The following is a 23,174-nucleotide window of genomic DNA, read 5'->3' as shown; positions in this document are numbered from 1 at the left end:
TTAGCTAAGGAATGTAATGTTAAGTAGACAATTGTTAAGTTTCCCAATTTTAAAAATATAAATGTATTTTCACAATGGAATGAATTTAGCTTTGAAGCAGAAAATATGCAAGATATACATATTCACAGGTGGGATGTGTGTGTGTGTGTGTGTGTGTGTGTGTGCGCACATACCCCTTGTTGAAATAATCCTTCTATTACTGATTTTTCCATTTGTGAATTTTCATCCATTACTGCCACAAAAGGAGCAATTTGTTTCTCTGCAAATTTTTTAACTGTAAGGAGGAAAAAAAAAGAAAATCTACTCTTATCTCTTGAGAGACTTTCTTATCAATATAAAAAAATATAAGATTATAATGCATTATCTAGATGAATCAAATACTAGTGGGAGAGATGTGATATGGGAACCATCTGCTAGTGGCTGCTGGAGGTCTAACTCAAACCTGTATAATGGATCTCTTCATGTGAGGGGATGATAATGATACAAAGGACACTGAAAGGCAGTTGTTCTCTGCTCTCTCCACTGAGAGGCTGTTTAGTTGTCTGACCTCCCTCCTCTTCCCTTTGCCTCCAATTTATCTCATTCCCAGGCCACAAGCAACACCTGTGTCCATAAAGGCTGCTTTGCAACTCTTTCAGATGTTATGATCCATAGCTGTGGAGGCTGTTAGAGAATTGACCGGCCCTTCACCTAGGCATGGTCCTTAACAATTCCCTGTTTTTTGTTTTATGGATATTTTCCTCCCACTGCATGGTCAATAAATTTGTGCATTTGCTGTTATCTGAGTCCTCACACTGAGAAATGCAATTTTATCACCTCTAGATGGTTATAGCAGGTGTTGATCTTATCACGAAGGCAAACTTTCAAATGGAGAAGAGGACTATAGTCAGAACAGACATTTAAATCTCTCATCAGTCTACTGGCTCAGCCCTTTGATGTGTTGACCCATATTTAATTACCCTGACTAAAAAAGTCTTACCAGGTTCTTCTCCCTTTCCTTCCCTGTGGGTTACTAAAGGAACTCTGGGATGATCCTACTCACGAACAGCTCTTGGGCACTGCTGCTTCTTTCTTATGTCCCATGTTCAAGCACCAGAAAGGGTTTCCCCAAAAACATTTAAAGGGAAACTATTTTGTACTGCTGGCCAGTTCCTCATGCAAATTCTATTCTTTCTGTTGTTCTCATGACACTACTCTGCAGCCCGTCAGATCAAACCCTCTTGGTTTCTTTTGTAGGATCATCATCCATGTCCCATGACTTATATTCGGGTGTATCCTAGGACTCTGTCCTGGCCCCTTTCTACGTCTCTCCCTCAGTGGTCACTCTCGTCATTTCCCATAGGAGTTCAGCTATCACTTCTATGTAGATGATTCCCAAATCTATATATCTGGTTTTCTCTCTTAAGCTACAGTCTTACATCACCAATTATTTACTGGACATTTCTACCTACATGTCCCACAGGCATTTCAAATTAAACATAAACTTAAAAGAATTTATTATTTCCTCCAAAATCATCCTTTTTCCTAATATCTTTCTGTTGAAGATTCTTCCAGTCACCTCCCCAGCTTGTAACTAGGAATCACCTGCAGGTCTTAACTTTTACTTTCCCTTCATATCTTAGCTGCTAAGTTTCATCAATTCATTCACTTCAAGAGCTCATCAATCCATCACAACACCTGAATTAATATAATATTAATATTATTATAATATTATTTTATTAATATTATATTATTAATATATTGTATTATATGTTAATAATAATTAATATAATAATAGTAATACTGTACAAAGTTGAATTATAAAATTAACTTATGTAATAAAAAGTTTAAAAATAAATATTTACCCATGTTTTTAATCATCATTTCCTCTTCTGTAAATGTTTGAAGTGGAGCAAATATTACCCCATTATTTGGTATGTTATATAAAGCTTCTGATTGGGAAGATTTTAAGAAACGAGAAGTTCTCCAATAGGATGGGCATGTCAGGAATTTTCTTCTTAGCTGATTGCACCCCCATAGAAAAAAAAAACAAACAAACAAGAATTCTTAAAGAGTTTATCAAAGCAATTCAACTATGTATTTCCTTAGGGAATACGTTTTCCCCTCCTTGACTAATCTATTTCTCAATACAGTAAATAGGAGCTAAAATACAGATTTTTTGTTATAATCTTTTAAAGAGAAATGCAAACTAGAATCACTTTTTAATTTTTACTCAAACTACTATTTTAACTAAAAGCTGAAAAACATTAAACTTTTTCTGTCCATCTTTTGCTTTCTACTCCAGAATCTAAAAATGATGATGGGATATTTAATCACTGGAAAATAAAATTTTCTAAAATAAGTGAGTTTTTCAGGAAATACGTTTCAAAATTTTGTCCTTTCAAAATAAAATATTATTTTAAAATATTTTTCTGCTTATATCCCAAAGAAATATTAAAGAAGTGAAAGGGACCTGTATATGCCAAAATGTTTGTGGCAGCCCTTTTTATAATGGCTAGAAACTGGAAATTGAATGGATGTCCATCAATTGGAGAATGGTTGGATAAATTGTGGTATATGAATGTTATGGAATATTATTGTTCCGTAAGAAATGACCAGCAGGATGAATACAGAAAGGCTTGGAGAGACTTACATGAACTGATGCTGAGCGAAATGAGCAGAACCAGGTAATCATTAATTATACACTTCAACAACAATACTGTATGAGGATGTATTCTGATGAAAGTGGTAATCTTTGATAAAGAGAAGATCCAATTCAGTTCCAATTGATCAATGATGAACAGAATCAGTTACACCCAGAGAAGGAATACTGAGAAATGAATGTGGACTACTTGCATTTTTGTTTTTTTTCTCCCAGGTTATTTTTACCTTCTAAATCCAATTGTTCTTGTGCAACAAGAGAACTGTTCTGTTCTACACACATATATTGTATCTACGATATACTTCTGACATTTTTAACATCTATGAGACTGCCTGCCATCTAGGGGAGGCGGTGGAGAGAGGGAAGGGAAAAGTTGGAACAGAAGTAAGTGCAAGGGACAATGTTGAAAAATTACCCATGCATGTGTTCTGTCAATAAACATCTATAATTTAGAAAAAAATAAAAAAAATTATTTCCCTGCTTTCTTGCATAATATGATGTCCTACTAATGATTTTATTCTTCTGAAATAGAAAAAATACAATGAGTTTGATGTAAAATAATTTGAGTTCAAATTTCAATTCTGAACTTAAATACCAGCATGACCTTGGATAAGACAATAAAATGATGCCTTCAGGAGCTATTCAAGTGCGTAGTGGAAAACAATTGCAGATTGATATCTATATAACAGACATACATATATGCATGTGTGTATATATAAAACTTAAGTAATAAATACAAAATAAGGAAATATGTAAAGAACATAGGAAAATGTGAAAAACAAAATAGAAAAAGAAAAAAAAAACCTTGCTATATGCACCAGCAGAATATGAGGATTAAAAATATGCAACAATAAATTTTCATTTCAAGAAAGCATATATAACAGAAGACATTGTATTCACAATTCTCCATCTTTGCTTCCTAATAAGTTTTCTTTTATTTTCTGCTGTGCACTTTTTTACTTTTTTCCCTCCTTTTCTCCTTCCCCCTCTTCCAAGCAGGCTATAGTTAAGCACAGTTATATTTCTGTGTTTTTACATGTAGATATATACACATACATTTATAAATACACATAGACACATACATCTAAAATAATACTAATATGACATATATAATGTAGATCTGTCTTGATTGAATCTTTTTTTTAAACGTTAAGATCAGTGATTAACAACCCTTGCTTTTTTCCTAATCAATTCTATTCCTGATCATTATTATTGTATTTGTGTTTATTTGGTTTCCTATTCCTGCTAATTCTTCCACTTCTATCCATTAACACAACTTACTTGTACTTAACTTCTCCCTCCATGCCTTAACTTCTTCCCTCAGCCTTTCCCTCGTACCATTTCCTTCAATGTACACACTTTATCCCACTCTCCTTAATCTATACATTCTTCTATACCCTGCCTTATCCTATTCACTCCCCCTCTTATTTCTTTGTAATGTGGGTTGCTATATTTAATTAAAAATATTTGGGATGACAGAGTGGGGTAGACTAAGTATTGCAGTGGATAGAGTAATGGGCCTGGAGTCTAGAGGAACTGAGTTCAAATCTGGTCTCAGATATTTCCTAGCTGTGTGACCTTAGGCAAGTGACTTAACCCTTATTTGCCCCAACTCATTTCTAAAATGGGAACAAAATGGAACTCTATCATTTTTGCCAAGAAAACCCCATGGACAAAACTGGTGGGGTCATATAAACTTAGACATCACTGAACAACTAAACAATGACAACAAAATGTTGTATGACTTGGATTTTTTTTCTTCCAGATAATTTTGTCCCAATTAACAAATATCTGCAACACACTAAGAGTATATTAAGAAAAAAGAAATACAAAATGTGTTGCCCTCTATCTAGGACAACATTATCAAGCAGGGAAGACAAGATACATATAAATGAAAACAATTAAGTAAAAATACAAAACAGCATATAATCAAGTACCAAATTGAGGAACACTTCCTGAAAATGTTATTTTGCTGATCACACTATATAGAAGAAATGTGGTCTAAATCTCTAGGTGAGAATGATGGGGTTCTAGTGGCAGTCAGAGAGCTGTGAAAATCCCCTTTTGGTCGGCACAGGTCCTTCATGAAAGAATTCACGAACCCAAAGAGTTGTAGGTGGCAGAAATGAAAACTTAGTTTGAATGAGAAGTCAGCTTTGCTGAGAGACTAACTTCATAGTGGCAAAGTCCTATTAGGGAAATGGAGGCTGGCATTGAGAAGAGAATGTCTTCTCAGCAGGCAAGGTCCTGACAGACAGCTATACCAAGGGACAAGACATAGTCCTGCTTTGGACATTCTGCAAAGAGGTGAGTTTAGAAAAATCCTTTAATAGGGAATCTTTGAGGCTCCGGTTTCAGGTTGAAAAGAAAGCCAAAGTCCCAAGGCCTAGATCTCCAAATGAATGGAAATCACTTTTTGAAAGCTTCTGGAATTTGGAATTTTCTGAAAAGGGTCTGTGTCCCCAAAAGATCAATGGGGTGATTTGCCTTAGAAAAGACCAGCCTGAGAAACTCCACATAGCCTGGGAGACCCTGATCTCTGAGATCAAAAGGGGATACAATTTCAGAGTGATAATTTTACAGTTTAAAGGGAACACAATTTCATACCCCTATCAAGGTGACAGCAGTGGTTTGTTGACCTCAGTTAACTATGGCAAGAACATACAGTGCCACCTCTGCTGCTGTCTGTTGTGTATATTCCTGCCTAACTGTTGGTGAATGAATATTAGAGAAGGAAAAGACAAAGTAACAACACTGAGGATTTCTAAAAGATACAAGATCCCTAAGAGGTCTAGAAATTGGTATCCACAACAGAGACTGCTGGTAATTGTAGCAGTTGAGTTTAGGGAACAGCCAGCTATGAGGAGATCTGCCTGAATTAGCTCTAGAGTAACTTGATCCATCAACCAAAACACCATGCCTTGTAACCAAAGGGACAACTTGTCCTTTGTCTATGTACTTTTGTACTATGTCCTTTTGGCTATGAGAAGCCAATTTGGTGAAGGGGAATGTTTGGTAGCCACTACTTTCTCCAAGGACAAAGAGGAAGGACTCCTGGTTTTAGAGGTTTTTGTATTTCAGTTATTTATCTTCTCAAGTAAATATCCCTTTGTAAAAGCTGATGTTAGCTGATCAATAGAGAGTGGGGAAATGATATGTAATTGATATCAGCGATTAATAAAAGCTTAAAAGCAATAGTTAAAAGGTATTTTCCTTCCCAAGCCCATCACAGTCATCTTTAAAACCCTGAAGAGAGTAATAGTTGAATTCTGGGAACTCGATTAGTTAATTTATTGTGGGTGGGGAGAATGGGCAGAGAACCTAAGCATATATCAATATATACAAGTTCTCTTCCCAGTTATGGTGGTTATTGGTCCTTCGTTTTCATAGAGAACCAATGACATCACAGGGTGATGTCTTGACTTTCGAGTAAATTGGACTTAAATGAGAAATAGACAAAATTGTCACCTTCAGTCTCTTTTCTAATCAGTGAAGTATATGCAAGAAGAGCTGTCGATACAGCTGAATTTCTCCAGCAATGACAAATAATGCCTTTTCTATATAAACAATAAGAGTTCAGATATTTATAGAGTTTTAAATCGTACAGTTTTCTTTACACAAAAACCCTGTAATATGGGATTTTATAAATAATAAATAAATAAATAAAATACCCATTTTATAAATGAATAACTTGAGGCTCAGGGACATGAAATAATTTGCCCATAGTCACATGAGACATGATGTGGACCTAATGCTCTAAAAACTGTCAAATCTTTTCTCCCTAATATTTAGAAAACTGGAAAATATGAGGGGCTAGCCTCAAGACCAATCTTGAAGGGCAGGAGTTTTAGGCTTTCCAAGAAGGTTCCCTTTATTATAAAGTACTGTAATTTAATATTTCATCATGTTCATTATGTTAGCTATGAAAAACAAACCCTGTGGCTAACATAATTGGAAAATATGGCCACAGTTAAGAATAATAAGAAAGAAAAAAGCAGGGAAGAAAAGGCCACAAGGATGGAGAGAAAAAATATAGAAGCAGCATCAAAAGAATGGTTGCTGGGTTATCTTTTAATAAAGGAAAATAATGGAGAAGTGAGGTACTTTTCAACAATTTGTATACCAGTATGCTGATAAAAGGTAGTGAGGTGGAGTAGTGCATAGAGAGATGGGGCTGAATTCAGAAAGACTTGTATTCAAAACTGGCCTCAGATACTTACTAACTGGTTGTTAAATCAGTTCAGTTATACCTCTTCATGACTCCATTTTCAGTTTTTCTTAGCAAAGATATAAGAGTGGTTTGCCATTTCCTTCTCCAGACCATTTTATAGATAAGGAAACACAGTTGTACTAGCTATACTATAATGATGCATGACTTAAAAATTTCTTATACTGTGAAAGAAAAAGGAAATAGATGCTTAAGAGAATACTAACCCTAGAATTAGAACACAGAAAATAAATACCTGTATATTGTTTGAAAATAGTGAGAAGTGGAAAACTATCAAAGAACAGCATTATACTGGCTCACTCATATTATAATACCAAGCTTTAAAAAAAGACAGTTGTTCAAATCTTTTGCTTACCCTCAATCAAATAAAACAGTAACAATTGCATTATAATTAAGGAAACAGTTAACATTACAATTAAGGAAAGTTCACATCTCTGCAGTGCCCCTATCTATGTCCCAACATATGCTGAAAAGCCAAAAGACTTTCTTAAGCAGATTAATTACTTAAATTGTGGATAGTTTCTGAAAAATGCCTTTGCTCCCTAGCTTAAAATTCTAGATGGCATTAAAAGACATGACAACATAGGAACAACTGTTTGAATTCCTTAGCTGAAGACATCAGTTTATTCTGAAAAGGCCTGTCAAATTCTATTCTACCAGGTACACTGGAAGCAAGGTCTTTAGTTTTCAAACATTAAAAAAACATTACCAGTGTGATTTTTATCAGCACAGGGAGTTCTAAGGTGAGGAAACTTCTTTGAACAATGCTGATAAGCAATTAATTCCTCTGCTACTAAATATTAACAGGTTTATTGAATTAAGTAATTTGCCCAAGGTTGAAACAACTGCTTTAACAGAAGAATTTAACCTTAGCTGTCCTTGACTGAGGCTTAGTAAAAGCACTGAATTTGAAGTTACAGAATCCGTGTTCCAATCTCAAGCTATCACTTACTAACATTGGGCAAATCACTTTTGATAGTTTTAACAGACAGGAGGCTACTAAAGACGATAGGTAACAAAGGTTTTAACTATGGTGTTAGAGACAGATGGTGGGACCTTGGTGATGAAATGGGTAGAGTGCCAGATCTGGAGTTAGAAAGACTCATTTTTATGAATTCAAATCTGGCCTCAGATCCTTAGTAGTTATGTAACCCTAGAATTAATCAGGTCTGTAAAATGAGTTGGAGAAGGAAATAGCAAATCACTCTAGTGTCTTTGCCAAGAAAATCTCAAAGGGTATTATTAAGAGTCGACACAACTGAATTACAATAGACTTTTGGGAGAGATCTTAGAAGTAATGCCACAAGGCAACATGGATGAGATGTGGTAGAAAGGAAGTATCTAAAAATAACATTGAGAGTTAGGAACCTGGGAACAAAGTGGTGCCTTCAACAATATTCAAGTTATATACTTTAACATCTTTAACATGTATTGGCCAACCTGCCATCTGGGGGAGGAGGTGGGGAGAAGGAAGGGAAAAGTTGGAACAAAAGGTTTTGCAACTGTCAATGCTAAAAAATTACCCATGTATATAACTTGTAAATAAAAAGCTATTAATTAAAAAAACTAAAACTATTCAAGTCAGGAAGAGGGCAGGTTTCCAGAGGTTAAGGGAGGTTATCAGAACTGGCTGAGTTTAACATTCTGGAGTGATTCATATTTACTGTACTTCTTTTAAAAGTTTCACACAACAATTCCTTACAAAGTGCTTGGAAGGCAAGTGCAAGTAATGCAAATATTCTGCAAATAAGGAAATGTGTTACAAATAAGGAAGTTAACACCTAGAGCTTATACCTTGGAGTTCAAGTCCAAACCCCTAATTTTACAGATGAAGAATTGGAGTAGGAAGAGACTACAATGTTAAAAAGGCTAGAAAATGATTCAAACACTGTCCTCCCAGACTCTAGGACAATTCTCCTTTCTAGGACAAGTTGCCGTTGTGAGTGGAAAATATGTTGCTGAAAAGACGTGGGAAATCGAATACTCCGGCACGTGAAAGAAGACTGAACCTCAAGAAACATGTGTGTCTAAGAGGGGACCGAAGAAGTCATCTGAGAAAAAAGGGGACAGCAAAGTGCCAGTAATCAGAGGGGTTCCTTTATTTCTAGGAAATGGAGGCATCAATTTCATCGTCTTAAAAGTAAAACTCATTTTTTATACCTTGTGAAAGAAAGGAGCAACCTCTTCTCTTCCCCGTAAATAACACGATGGCTGTAACCATAATTCCTCACCATAACGGTGGGTTTATTGCTAAACAACCATTTCTAAATCACTGTGAAAACTCCAGGCTCTGGGTGTTGCAAAAACTGAAGCGGCTCGGAAAGAATACTCAGCCCTTACTCGCAAACCCTGACAGGAGCCTGCGAGAGGCAGGCCGTCGGACCCGGGGTGCGCGGCGGCAAAGGCCAGCGAGGCGGCGCGAGGCTGGAAGCCCCGCCGCTGAGACTGCGAGGAGGGGGGCGCCGGCCCCGGTGACAGAAGGTGCTCTCAGAGGCTCTGGGCATTGTTGGGGGCGTATCTGGGGGCGGAAGAGGAGTCGGTGCTAGGAAGGGCAGGAGGTGGTGTTGTGAGGAAGAGAGTGTTTTTGTGTTTGGGGGGGGGTTGGGGCGATCGCGCTGGGGTTTCCGAATCCGGGTTCTCCGGGGGCTGTTTTGAGGGAAAAGGAAGACTGTGGGATGCGGAGGTCGTGGTGTTGCGGCAGCTGGGAGGAAGGGAGGCTGAGCGGTTGTGACCTGGGGAGGAAGGTCCTTTTCCTGGCCTCGGGGTGGGGGTCCGGGGTTACGGGTCCGGCCCAAAGGGAGCGAGCAGCACCAAGGACGTGGGCCCCGGGCGGCGCGCTCTGCATCGGGAATCCGTTAGCTTCTGGGCGGTGCAGCCAAGTAACGGTGACCCACGGTCCCCTCCTCGCAAGGCAGACGGGCACTTACCAGGCCACATCCTCCGAAGCGCAGCAGCTGCGCCGCCGTCGGCTCCATCTCGGCTCCCCTCCGGTGAGACTGAACCCCAGCTCAGCACCCGCGGCCTCGAGCGAGCTGGAAGACAGAAGGGAAAAGGGGAGGAGGGAAGGAGGGCAGGCGGGGGGCGGGGCTAGGGGCGGGGCAGGCGGCGCCGCCCCGCACACACCCACTACGGCCGCTCCCCCGCCCACCCGCGGCTCCTACGGGAGGCCGGGGTGGACATTTAGGGGAGGAGAGAAGAAGAGAAAAAAAGCAAGCCCGGGATGTTTTTCTCCCGGAGTAGTTCTCCCCACTCCCTCTCCTGAGGCGCCTTGGGGCGCGAGCGGCCGCCGTTCACGCGAGACTAGAAAAAAGAAGGGGGGCGGGGGAGGGGGAGGAAGCGGAGACACAACAAACATGGCGGCTGCGGCGGCGGCGACCACGGTGACGAAGACATCGACGGCCGTAGAGGTGGAGGCGGCGGCGGCGGCGACGGAGACGACGACGGTGCTTGTTCGAGGCGGTTGTCAAGAGGTGGGAGAACAAGAGTGGGCCCAGAGGGGTGGGCCGCGAGTGCGTGTGCGCGTGTGATGGGGTGGGGGTCAGGGAGGCTCGGGGCCTCCCTGGGGACCGGGAAAGGGAGGACAGCGAAGCTGGCCTTTCACCTTGCTTTCCGAGGGAGGGGGCCGAGGTGAAAGGTCACGACCCGGCGCTGGGGGCTGCGCTGCGCTACGCTTCGGTGCAGCCGGAGAGCGCGGAGATTGGTGGACGGAGCTGGAGCATCCCCGGCGCCGGTCGCGGACTGAAGAGAGGAGGGGATGCCGGGCGGTCCAACAGGTGGCTGCTGCCGGAATCCGCTCGGCCTCGACTCCCCGCGCTGCGTGAGGTAAATGTCCCACGCTCCGGGGCCCCGGGTCGTACACTCAAATGATAACGAATAAAAAAAGAAAGCGGTTCAGCCGGCAGCGTCTGTGGAATATTCCATCCTCCTTCTGCCGGGAGGAAAGGGAAACTCACTCCTCCCAGAGCGAGGACCTTTAATTGATTGTCAAGTCGGTAAACACCTATTAAGCGCCTCTTGTGTACCGGGTTCTATGCTAAGCCCCAGGGATACAAAGAAAGTTTAAAAAAAACATCCAATCGTGCCCTCTAGGAGTTCCTGGCCAGTGAGGGACACCACGTGCAAACCAGTACGTACAAATAAGCTACACACGGGACTAAGTGGATGTGGTTATTTTTTAAAAATTATTCCTGTAAAATGAGCGTGATAACAGCACCTATTGCGAAGAGAACAGAATGATGTCTTTGTAAAAGTGCTTGTGCATCTTTAAGCGGTATATACATGCCGATTCTGTTTATTTGCCCAGAGAAACCATTTGAGTTTGTGGAAAATTAAAATCTCCAGATAAATGGATGAATGATCTGTGGCTTCTCCATACGTGGCTTCAGATAAATAAATTATGGTTGGACTTACCGATAGGCTCGAAGAAGAAATTGTCTGCCATTTAGTTATTTGGGGAAATGAGGAAGAAATGAGGTATTCCCCCGAGATCCGTGCAACTTCTGTATAGAAGAAATAAAGCTTCCTTGAAACTGTTTTTTGTATTTTTAGTTACTTGTGAGTCCCCTTTTCTATTCCTATAGCCTTTTTTTTTTCTTCTAATTAAATCTGAATTGTAAATTGTTACTGGAGCAGTGAAAGATAACACCTATAATTTCCAGCTGTGAATTGAATATGCAATTTAGAATGTTTTTCAGCAATGGGATGACGTTATTTGGACATGAACTGAGATAGAGAGAGCCAATGAAGTTGTGATATCAAATGTGTTTTGTTAGCTCGATTTTGTTCCATTGTTACTGGGTGATGTTTTCAATTTTACTCTTTATATCCAAGTGTTTCTGAGTATGGAACTGACCCTAATGCCCTAGCCCCATTCCTTATTGTGGCTGGTGATGATCCTCAGCTTTTGAGTATATGCTAGAAGAATGCAAACTCTGACAGATCTTACTAAACTGGAAAGGCTGTATAGAGAGATTTTTTTTTTTTTTCTGAGTTTCACCTTAGCTAAATTCAGAACTCCTTAATAGATCAACCAAAAAGTGATAATTTTTTCTTTCATAGTAAGTCCATATTAACATGTAAAAGAATTGCAGTCTACATCGTGGAAGGGATATTTACATTGAGGAAATCGGATTCATTTCACTTCAACAATCATTAATTAAACATTGTGCCAGGTAGTATGCCAAGTACGGGAGGGACAAAGACAAAAGATGCCCCCAAGATGCTCATATTCTCTTTGTTGGGGGGAAACTATAGGAATTTAGAAATTTAAATACAGAATGTATACAGAATAATTTCCATAGAAAAGGGATATGGATGACAAAGAATGGGGGATTGGAAATGGAGGGGAAGAGTTGGGAGCTTGGTAAGGAAGTTTCAGTGTAGGCATTCAATGACTCAGAACACAGGGAATTAGATCGGAGGTATAAGACAATAGTTTGTTGTAATCTTTCACAGCTTCTGTGGAGAGCCCTGAGATATCATGCTTTGCCTTTTGATAGTTTATGAGGAGCCAGTGTGACCCTTTAAAAAGTGTTCTGTGGGCAACTTTTATTTATAATCTAAAACTCAGAAGGCAGTTTTAACTTTTGGATGGGTCATTGAGTCATCATTTGAATTGATAGTAGAATAATTTTTTTAACAAAAGTTTTCATCAGTTTTACATTGTAGTTGAGTATTTTACATATTTAATAAGGATGAAAAACTAAAATTCATTTTCAGAAATATTAATAAAAGCATCTCCATTAAGTAGATAAGTGAATCAGAAAAACATGGTGCATTTTACATAAGCAGTCATTCATCCTCATAACAATCAATATTTATTGAGTATATACCATTTTAGGTACTTCATAAAGTGCAGAAGATAAAAAGAAAAGCAAAAATGATCTCTATTTTCAAGAACTCACATAATAATTAGGGAGAAAACATGTTAACAATTAGGTACCAACAGAGCAGATGGAAGCTAATCTTAAAGGGAAAGGCTCTGGCATCTAGAGGGTCCAGGAAAGGCCTTCAGCAAAAGGTAGTTTTTGAACAGAGCCTTCAAGGAAGCTATATCATCTGAAATTATTCTTCCCTTCCATAACCATTTCAGGTTCCATCCCTCTGTGAAAACGTTCTTGTTCTTTCTTCCAGCTAGATGTTTCTTCCTAGTTCTTTTCAGTCTGATCCTCCTTATGTACTTTACAGATTCTAACTTACTTTAATAATCATTCATATACATTTCTTATTCCCCCATAAGATTTTGAAGTTTTTGAATATAAAGATTTTCATTTTTTATCACCTAATACTACTAGGAGAAGCAGTGTGGTGTAATGATTAGGGTACAAGCCTTAGAGTAGGGGAAACCTGGGGTTATACTTTACCTTTAACATTCCCTTGCTAGCTGTGTGACTATGGTTATGGTTAAGAATTAACTTCTCAGAGTCATTCTCTTCATCTGTAAAATAGAGACCTATATAGTACCTGTGTTATAAAATTGGAGACCTCCTTGACAGACTGTGTAGCTTGTAGAATATGTGCTTGAAAACCTTTGTTAAAAGGTTAGACCTGAAGGTATTGAGTCCATCATGATAAAGTCTTGCCTTAAAAAAGGCTGTATGCTTGTAGAATATATTTGTGCAAAAATACTGACAATATTTACCTACTATTAGTACAGTTCTGTGTCTCAAAGTAATATTTTGTCAGCTATTTGTTTTTCTCTGATAGTCAGCTCCTCCTGCCTCAAATCTTGGGTGTTCCCAGACTTCAAATAGACAATTAGGCAGCTGGGGAGGAACACTCACAATCAATCTAAGAACCACTTTCTTGTAAGGACATATTGAAGCATGTTCTTCTTGCAGAACAGACAAATGTCTCGTTTCCCAAAACATGGCCACCCATACATGAGTTTTCCACTTATGTTATAATGGATGCCAGAGTGGTGTATTATTTCTGAATTTTCTTCTCTCTCTTCCCAGTTGCTTATAATGAATATTTGCTTTGAATTGATTTCCATTGTTTTATATGTTATTCTTTGAATCCATACCTATTAAGGAGTTGCTTCCCCCCAACATCTCCAGCTGGCCCACAACCTTGTCCTTACATGTAGGACAAGGACTTAATTTGGTGATAGCTGTATTCGAGCCAGGGGATTTTGGCTTTGACAGCCCAATTGTAGAAAGTAAGGGACGACAAGGAAACCCTATTTTCTCCCAGAAGAGACTTCCTTATGCTAGAAAATGATCACCAAAAAAAAAAAAAATCTTACAATTGGAGTGAGGTACAAAACTTACGTAAAGTGTCTTATGTAATTAAGTATTTGTTGTTTGGAAATAACAGGAAGAAATCATATTTGATAAATGAAATAAGAGACCATGGAGATAGATGTGACTTTTATTTATAAAATATTTATTAAACATCTACTATATAGAGACCTGGAGTTAGCAAGACTTAAATTCAAATTTGATTTCAGGCAGGAACTGGCTGTGTGACAGAAAAGATCATCTAACCCTTGCCCCTACTATTAGACCTGACAAGAGGGCAAGGCCATGACCTATAGGGCCTCCATTAATAAAGGAGGCTCAATATAACCTTCCCATTTCCCAACTTAATACTTTTAGACTTTTTTGTTCCTCTTCAACCTATTTTCCATAGGAAATTCATCATTGGAATTAAATCTGCCTTAGTCTTATATCTCATTAGTCCTTTTTGCCTGTTTTGATTTGACTGAAGGGACAGAGTTGTGAACTCCAGGACCTCCATTTAAGGAGGGGATTTAGCAGAGTTTTTTTTTTTCCCAATTTTTCCCAACTATTTTGATTTTGGATTTTTTCCAATATCCCCTTACATAGGGTTTCCCCCTGTTTGAGTTAGAGTGTAAACTCTTTGAAGGCAGGAACTGTCTTTATTATTGTTTTTCAATAGTATTTTATTTTTCCAAATACAAGTAAAGATAATTTTCTTTTTTTTTTTAATTAATAATTTATTATTAATGTAAGGCAATCAAATGAATTTACATTTACAATTCCTTTTGGTTTTAAAAAAATATTCAATATACAAATATCTATAATACTTTAGTTATTACTATCCTTTTCAAGTTCACTTTTTAAGTATAAGGATGTATCCCATTTTGATTTCAGCAAAAAAAAAATTGTTTATTTTTATTGAAGTTTTTTATTTTCAAAATATATACAAGGAAAATTTTTTCAACATTGACCCTTGAAAAACTTTGTGTTCCAGTTTTTCCTCCCTTTCCCCATCCTCTCTCCTAGATGGCATGTAATCCAATATATATTAAATATGGTAAAAATATATGTGAAATCCAAAGTAGACATACTTGTTTATACAAGTATTTTGCTGCACTAGGAAAATCAGATCAAAAAGTTAAAAAAGAGAGAGAGAAAATAAAATTCGAGCAAAGCACAACAAAAAGAGTGAAAATGCTATGTTATAATCCACCTTCAGTTCTCACAGCATCTGGGTGTAGATGGCTCACATCATCACAAGATCATTGAAGATAATTTTCACCATTCATTTTGATAGGATTTTGTGTTCCAAATTTTTCTCCCTCCATTCCTCACCTCCCCCATTCCCCAAGACAGCAAACAATCAGATATAGGTTAAATATGTGCACTTCTTTTAAACGTATTTCCATTTTTGTCATGTTGTGCAAGAAAAAGCAAACCAAAAGGGAAAAAATCATGAGGAAAAAAAAACAAAAACAAATAAAAATACTATGTTTCAGTCTACATTCAGTCTCCATAATTCTGTCTGGATGAGGATGGAATTTTCTATCCCAAGTCCATTGGAATTACCTTGAATCATTGATTTGTTGAGAAGAGCCAGGTCATCACAGTTGATCATTCCATTACTGTTTCTGTGTACAATGTTTTCCTGGTTCTGATGAGATTAGCATTCCTGGTGGTTAGGGAATTAGATGATGAGGTTAGTGGCAGGTTCTGGTTCAGGGAACCAAATGAAGAGGTTTAGCTCCCCTAAATCTTGCCCTTAGGATTTGGTGCAATTGTGGGAACCCCCTTCTGGCAGTGCAGAGGTCCTTCGTAAAGGGATTTACAAACCCGAAAAGCTGGACTAGTAAAAAGAAGTTTATTTTTGCCATTAGGAAGTCAGCCTTTGCTATGCATGAATAGAAAGACTGAATTCCTTAGTGGCAGGGTCCATGCAGAGAATTAAAGATTCTAGTAGAGAAATCCCGACAGAGAGGTATAATGTCTTGTTAGGAAAATAGGTGAGACAGGTAAAGAAAGGATAATGCTGAAAGAGAATACCATTTCAGTGGGCAGAAGTTTGCTGCTATGCCAGGGAGAGAGAAAGAGTGAGTGAGTTTCCTTGGCATGGCATATTGGGTCCTTTGCAAGGACTGAGCTTAAAATTGACTTTTTATAATGGAAGCCTTGGCTACAAGCTATGGTTTGCTCTTGATGGGGGGCTGGGTGGGCTTGAGCTGGAACTGAATGAAACTTTTCAGTAGGGTTGGAATTCTCCTGCTCCCAACTCAACTAACCCCACTTAGATAAACCACTTTTATCTTGATTTTCTAGGGCTAATCTTACAGAGGCAGGGTTCAAGGAGAATTTCTCCTTCAAGGAGCTTCTCAAGTGCTCTTACTTCTTAGCTCATTCCCAAAGTCAGAGAGAGAGAGAGAAAGAGAAAGAGAAAGCGTTTCCAGGTTCTTCTTGTCAGTTCTATTCACTTCACTCGGCATCAGTTTCTATAAGTCTTTCCAGTGTTTTTTGAAATCAGCCTGCTTGTCATATCTTACAGAACAACAAAATTCCATTATATCTATATGCTATAACTTATTAAATCATTCCCCAACTAATAGGAATCCACTCAAATTTCAGTTCCTTGCAACTACAAAAAGAGCTACTATAAACATTTTTGCATATGTGGGTCCTTTCCCCTCTTTTATGATCTCTTTGGAATACAGATGCAATAATGGATCAAAGAGTATGTAGTTTTATAGCTCTTTGGGTATATAGAAGCTATTGTCTTTGTGTCACATTTATTTGTGTCACCAGTAGTTAGCACAGTCCGAGGCACTTAATGGGTACTTAATAAATGTGTATTGACTAACTTTAGTTTTCTTTGGTTTCCTCTTTTGCAAAACAGGGTTAATAAGAACAATTACCTTTCAAGAGTTGTGAGGATACAGTGGATAGAATTTTAGGCCTGGGTTCAGTCATTTAACCTTGTTTGCCTTGATTTCTCTTCTCTGCAGTGAGCTGGAGAAGGAAATGGCATTAGTACTTTAGTATATTTCCCAAGAATAACTCATATGAATTGGTGACTGATAGAACTCAACACCAACAAATTACAAACCTCATGGAACTATATAAGTGCTACCTATTATTACTGTTATTTTTATCATTCTTATTATACATAGGGAGCTTCCTTATATATAGATGAAATATATCTTCTAGGGAAGAGAGCAATTTTTTGAGGTCCCCTGACTTTAGGAGGCTTCTATTCTAATAATAAGTCAGTAATTCTAAATCTTCTGGCTTTGGAATCTGCCTCAGGGAATCTCACACCCAATCTAAAAATAACAATATGTCTGATTCTGAAAAGACCACTCTTCAATTCATTGCTGATTGTCAGGTAGCTTTTGGCCTCAGGATAGTCCCAGAGACCAAACCCCTGAGACAGTATTGATAATCCGTTGTTCAATGAGGACCACTGCTTGACCACTCCTTGATCCTAACTCTGAGCCATAAAATTAGCATATCTATAACCCGAAGAACTACATAAATGTGTCTCCTTGCTCCTGTTTCTTTGCTAAATTCTCTTGTAATTTAGTCTGCTTGTAATGCTGTTAAAATTACATTAAGCTTTGCTCCAGGAAATAGGTTCAAGCCTTCAAATTCTTTTGAGATACCTCTCAACACCAGTCTGTGACCTCAAACTTTTGGAATCCTTTTCCCAACTTCAATATAGAGAAATGACATGACCCCTATCTTATAAGCATACTGAACAAATATACTTGTTCTTTTTTTCATCTGTCACATTTTTTTGTCAGTAGATGCTAGTGTTAATATTTCTATAAAACATTATAATAAGAGACCTAAAATGCTAATTAAGGTATTAGTAGGCATGTTAACATTGTATTTTGCTAGATGTATCCTAATTTTTGGTTGCTTTCTTTTGCAGACCTCTGTAGGGCTTTTCAATTTTAGTTGAAAGTCTCCCGATGGCCTTTTGGAGTCAATTAGCCTATTTCCAGAGTGGATCTCAATTGCTCTATATTTCATCAATGTTGGAGTGGAAAGAAAAAGGTGGAATTGATTTGGGTTGAAAAGGTAAATTTATATCTATCTTTTTACTATTATTAAAAAAATCTTTAAAATATGCTATACACTTAAAAGTCAGATGTTAATGCAAGGTGAAAAACAAAACTTTCTTAAAATAGCATTTTACAAAGTAGAACCAAATGAATTAATAGCTAACAAGTAAATATGTGCTTTGCTCCAAATCCTTTTTTTAGATATATCTGGAGTTCTTTTGAGTTTTTTGTTTTCCCCAAAATAGTGGAAATTATTAAATATGCAGTTCCAATTTTATTGATCTCACTTTTCATTTTTCATATAGGTCTTATCATGTCTTTTAAAAATAGTATCATAATATCACACTAATATACAGTAGTTCCTTGGTACTCATCATTAATTGATTCCAGAAGGCAGGACAGGTGGTAAAAATGACAAGTAACAGATTTTTCCCAAAAGAAGTACATTTCTAGGCCACAGCCTAACTATCCTTCCCCATTCAATTCCCAAAGGACTTTCTAGTTATGGAGAAACAACCAATCTAGGCTGCTACTTTCTTGACCCAGCTCACTTTCTGAGAGGAACTACAACCTTTGTAATCTACCATAACTAAATGCCCTCCAACCTAGCTAGATAGCCTAGATGTGGAAGCAGAAGCTATGATCCTACACTTCTACCACCCAGGGCTGCCACCCAGATTTGGGCCTGCCAGGAGTCCTGGGTCCTCACCCTTGCTTTCACCTGGGCTCCCCCAAACTGCTGCTCTTCTCGACATGGCTTCTGCTCCTGCTGCTTTTCCTGCTGAGCTTGTGGGAAGCTCCATGCCCTTTCTAGTACTACTGCAATCACATTGTCCTGCAGTAACTGCCCCACAATCTGCCTGCCAAGTTGCACAACCTCAGTATCACGTGGATCCCAGCCTGACAGTCCTGCTCCCCTAGTACTGCCCTTACTGGGGAAGAGCTACCCATTGTAGAGGGCAATAGCAACTGCTGGGCAGTACCCCTGGCCAACCTTATGTTCTTACTCCTCAACCAAGACAAAAACGAAGCAAGTGTTGAGCAGATGTCAAGTACTGAAACATTTGTTCTCATAGAAATGCTTCAGATACTGAACTTAACAAGTTTCTAAGCAGATGAGTGTGAAAGACCATTGTACCATAATTCAGGAGGCATTTTCCAGTTTTTATATTTATAGATTGTTCCTAAAGCATAGGTTTTTTAAAATTACAAACAAAGCATTTCTAAATTCTTGATTGATGAGTTATTTTTTTTAAAAGAATAAAATCCTAGTAAATGGAATTGCTAGGTTAAAAGGTATATTGGTTTGGTTATTGTTTATTTCTGTATTGCTCTTCAGATGTTTACATCAATCTTCAATTTGATCATTATTATATTAGAACAACTTTTAAACAGTAGCACCATCAGCATTGGATTTTATCATATTGGGGGCATTTTTCTCTATTCTGCTTTTTTTGTTATGCATTTTCCAGATTATTATGGAACCTCAGTATCTTTTCATTTAGTCATGAATGGTTTGTATTCTCTCCATAAAATAATAATTCTTGCACTATTGATCTACTGGAGAGTTTGTATTATTAATTTTAGATATGTATCCATTCCTTATATGTTCTGAATGTTGGACACATATTATTTTTGTTGTGTAAAATCCTTTTTTGTTTTTTTTTTTCCAAATTCATTGATTTTTTTTAATCTCCATTTCTTTTCTGATGAAAATGTTCCTATTCTCCACTGTTAAAACAACTACATTATTCTTTTTTTGGAACAATTTTTTAAATAATTTTAAAAGTATTTAGTATTTAAAGTATCTAGTTAATTTATATTAGTGAATATGTGGTGAGGCCATATAGCTCTATCATCTTCACAACAGTTTTTTATTGACTAGTGATATAATTCCCTAGGTTTTTTTTTAAGTGTAGATTTAATTTGCACTAACATTTTCTTTACATTGGGTTTTATTTTCTGACTTTCATTTCTCATTTGTATCTCTGTTGTTGTTTTTTTCCCCTAAAATGCCAGATAAGTTTTTTTCTTTTTTTAAAAGAAAATAAATTATTGCTTGATACTGTGACTTGGGACTGCTAGCTGTGCTTTGATAGTTTTCTTTTTCATAAATCTTAATAAATAACATTGCTTGTCTCTTTTTCTGTAGAATTTTCTTATAACTTTTACTTAATACAATGTATTAACTTATTATATTTTGAATAACATTGCATTAAATTGGTAAACTGATAGAAGAAATATTAACAAAATCTTACCATGTCTGCTTGAGGTAATTATGAACAGAGACTATCCCTATTTTTAGTTTTCCCTTGATTTTGATTAATATTATTTTGAAAGTTGACTTTATATAGGTTTCATATCTTTATAACATATTTATTTAATTAGAACCTATAATTCCATTGGTGTGGAAATTCCTTTTACTATTAATGTTAGTCTTTGAGAGTTAGCTATAGCATTGAGAAAGTAAGTAACTTGTCTGTGGTCATACCACTTAAATATTCCAGAAGCAAAACCTTAACCTAGAACATCTTTATTCTAAAGCTTGGCCATCTATCCATTGTACTGTGATTCCTCTCTTCACAGATTAATAACCCAAATATTTGATTCATTATGTCATTCTATCAATTTTCTGCTATTTTTGTTAGTTGTGTATAGGAATGCAGATATTTTTTGAGAGTATTTTTTTAGTATCTATATATGGCTACTTTACTAAAGTAATTTGTTAACTCTATTAATTAGTTTGGGTTTCCTAGTTATGTAATCATACTCCCTACAAAAAAGAAGTGTTTTAACTTCTTAAGTGCTGGTGCTTAATCCTTCATTTTATTTTTCATAACTTATTTCTGTTGTCTAGATTTCAAAGTCATAATATTAAATAGTAATAGAGTAATCATGCTGCTATAGAGAGCATTCCAGGCTTGGGGTGTGGGAGGCAGAAGAAAGCAATGAAGATGTACAGAATTGGAAAGAATGCTCAGGTTTTTAGAGTACTTTAAAAGCCAAATAGATGGTTTTATATTTGATCCTGGAGTTAATAGGGAATCATGGTAGTTGATTGAGATAGGAGATAACATTAATTTGGCAATTGAGGGTGGACTTGAGTAGATAAACCCTTGTCAGGGAGGACAACCTAAAGACTATTATAATAAATCAGATTGGGAGGGGTGCCCTATGTTTTGTTTGTGACAGTGTCAAAATTGAAATCTGGATTCTTACTTGCTCAGTGTGGCAAATCACAGAACCCTGTTTGTCTCACTTTCTTTATTTGTAAAAGAACCTGGAAAAGGAAATGGCAAATGATTCCAATATCTTTGCCAAGAAAATCCCATATGGGTCATGAGGAATCAGATATGACTGAAAAACAACAAAATATCAAAGTAAAGAAGGGTGTTTATAGATCAGATGTTGAGAATCAACAAAATTTAAAAACAGATTGTTTTTAGGGAATTGAGGAGAGGAATCTAGGATGACATCTAAATTGCAGGCCTAGGTATAAATAATTAAATGGGAAAGAGTATGGAAGAAAAGAGAATTTAGGAAAAAAGATAAATCGACTTAGTTTTAGGCATGTTGAGTTTAAGGTTTCCAAGATGTAGTTAGAAATGTGAGATTGGAAGTTAAGAGAAAGATTGGAGTTGGATTCTCTCTCTCTCTCTCTCTCTCTCTCTCTCTCTCACACACACACACAGACACACACGCATTTCAACATGCATATATTACAGTATGTATATTTAAAACTTTTCATAATCTGATTCCAAACTACCTCTTTTACATATCACTTTCTTCTGTCTGCTCTCCAGTCCCCCCAAAAGTGGTCTTTTTACTATGAGATTCTCCTTTTGCACTGACTGTTTCCTCTTGTTTGGAGCATATACCTCTGTCTTTTAAAATTCCGTGTTTTCTTCAAGGTATAAACTCATCTACTACTTTGTACATGAAGGCTTTTTTCATTCTCCTTTTCCCCCAACTGCTAGTACTCTCTCATCCCTCAAAATTTCCTTGCATTTTCTTTCTAATATATAATATATATATAAATACAATATCTCCCCTGATGTAATGCAAGGTTCTCATAGTTGGTATTCTTTCACTTTTGTCTTCCTAGCACAGTGCCTGGTACAGAGTGGGCACTTAATGTTTTTTGACTGATTAACTCTTAACATAAGAGAAACATAATAGATAATTAAATGCTTTTTGATTGCATCTTAACTTTTGTAACTTATGTATAAGAATCTAGTTATTTCTTTGATTTCTTTTGCCTTCAAAGATATCTCCTTTCTAATTTTTGTAATTTGGTTTTGCTCTCTTTTTTAAAAATTAGACTTTATTAGTCTTCTTAAAAACAGCTTTTGTATTTCTTTGTCATTATTACTTCCTTTTTCCTCTAGATCTCTAATTGGTTATTTCTTTTGGTTGTTTGCTTTATTGGCTTGGTGCTTTTGTCTTTAAAGGTGTTTTTTTTTTTTTTTTTTTTTTTTTTTTTTTTTTTGAGTATGATTTGGCTAATTTTCCTATAATAACTAGTAGCTAACATAGCACTCACTATGTACCAGTCACTGTGCTAATCGCTTTATAGTTAATTCATTTGATCCTTATAATAGCCCTGAGAGGTAGGTGCCATTATTATCCCCATTTTTACAGGTGAGGAAACTGAGGCAAACAGAGGTTAAATTTGACTAGGGTTGTGCTGCTTCTAAGTGTCTGAGGCCGAATTTGAACCCAGTAAATCAGGTCTTCCTGACTTCATGTTCTCTATTCACTGCATCACCCAGCTGCTTATTAATACAGGTATTTAATGAACTCTAGTTCATCAGTTTGTAAAATAGATTTTTATTGCTATCTTTTGCTTTTTGTTATCACTTAAATAAAACCATTCTTCCCCCATCTTTGGATTTTTATACATGTTTAAAAAAAGAATTATAATCTTATTATTATCTTATCATTTTTATAGTTTTATCTTTGACTTATACATTTACTTAATATGTTTTTCATTGTTTCCTCATGAACTATATTTGTTATTCATT

The 23,174-nt window shown here is 37.0% G+C and overlaps 2 protein-coding genes across 2 annotated transcripts in view; one reads left to right on the top strand and one right to left on the bottom strand.

Annotated features, from left to right (window-relative positions):
• The window catches only part of ACADSB (acyl-CoA dehydrogenase short/branched chain), a 44,749-nt gene extending 34,790 nt beyond the window's left edge, over positions 1 to 9,959 (bottom strand). Inside the window, exons 1-3 of the mRNA XM_003759162.4 lie at positions 9,797 to 9,959; positions 1,845 to 2,001; positions 174 to 274 (exon numbers count right to left, since the gene is read on the bottom strand). Coding sequence (XP_003759210.1) covers positions 174 to 274; positions 1,845 to 2,001; positions 9,797 to 9,844 — 306 coding nt within the window. The 5' untranslated portion in view covers positions 9,845 to 9,959. The remainder of the gene's footprint in view (positions 1 to 173; positions 275 to 1,844; positions 2,002 to 9,796) is intronic.
• A 289-nt stretch (positions 9,960 to 10,248) lies between these two features.
• Positions 10,249 to 23,174, top strand: part of IKZF5 (IKAROS family zinc finger 5) — a 48,059-nt gene continuing 35,133 nt past the window's right edge. Inside the window, exons 1-2 of the mRNA XM_031955998.1 lie at positions 10,249 to 10,339; positions 18,018 to 18,166. The gene's annotated coding sequence lies outside the window, so the exon portion shown is untranslated. The remainder of the gene's footprint in view (positions 10,340 to 18,017; positions 18,167 to 23,174) is intronic.

The sequence above is a fragment of the Sarcophilus harrisii genome, chromosome 2 (assembly GCF_902635505.1).
Source record: "Sarcophilus harrisii chromosome 2, mSarHar1.11, whole genome shotgun sequence".
NCBI lineage: Eukaryota > Metazoa > Chordata > Mammalia > Dasyuromorphia > Dasyuridae > Sarcophilus > Sarcophilus harrisii.
The sequence above is the reverse complement of the archived record's forward strand: the minus strand, read 5'-3'. Positions and strand labels throughout refer to the sequence as shown.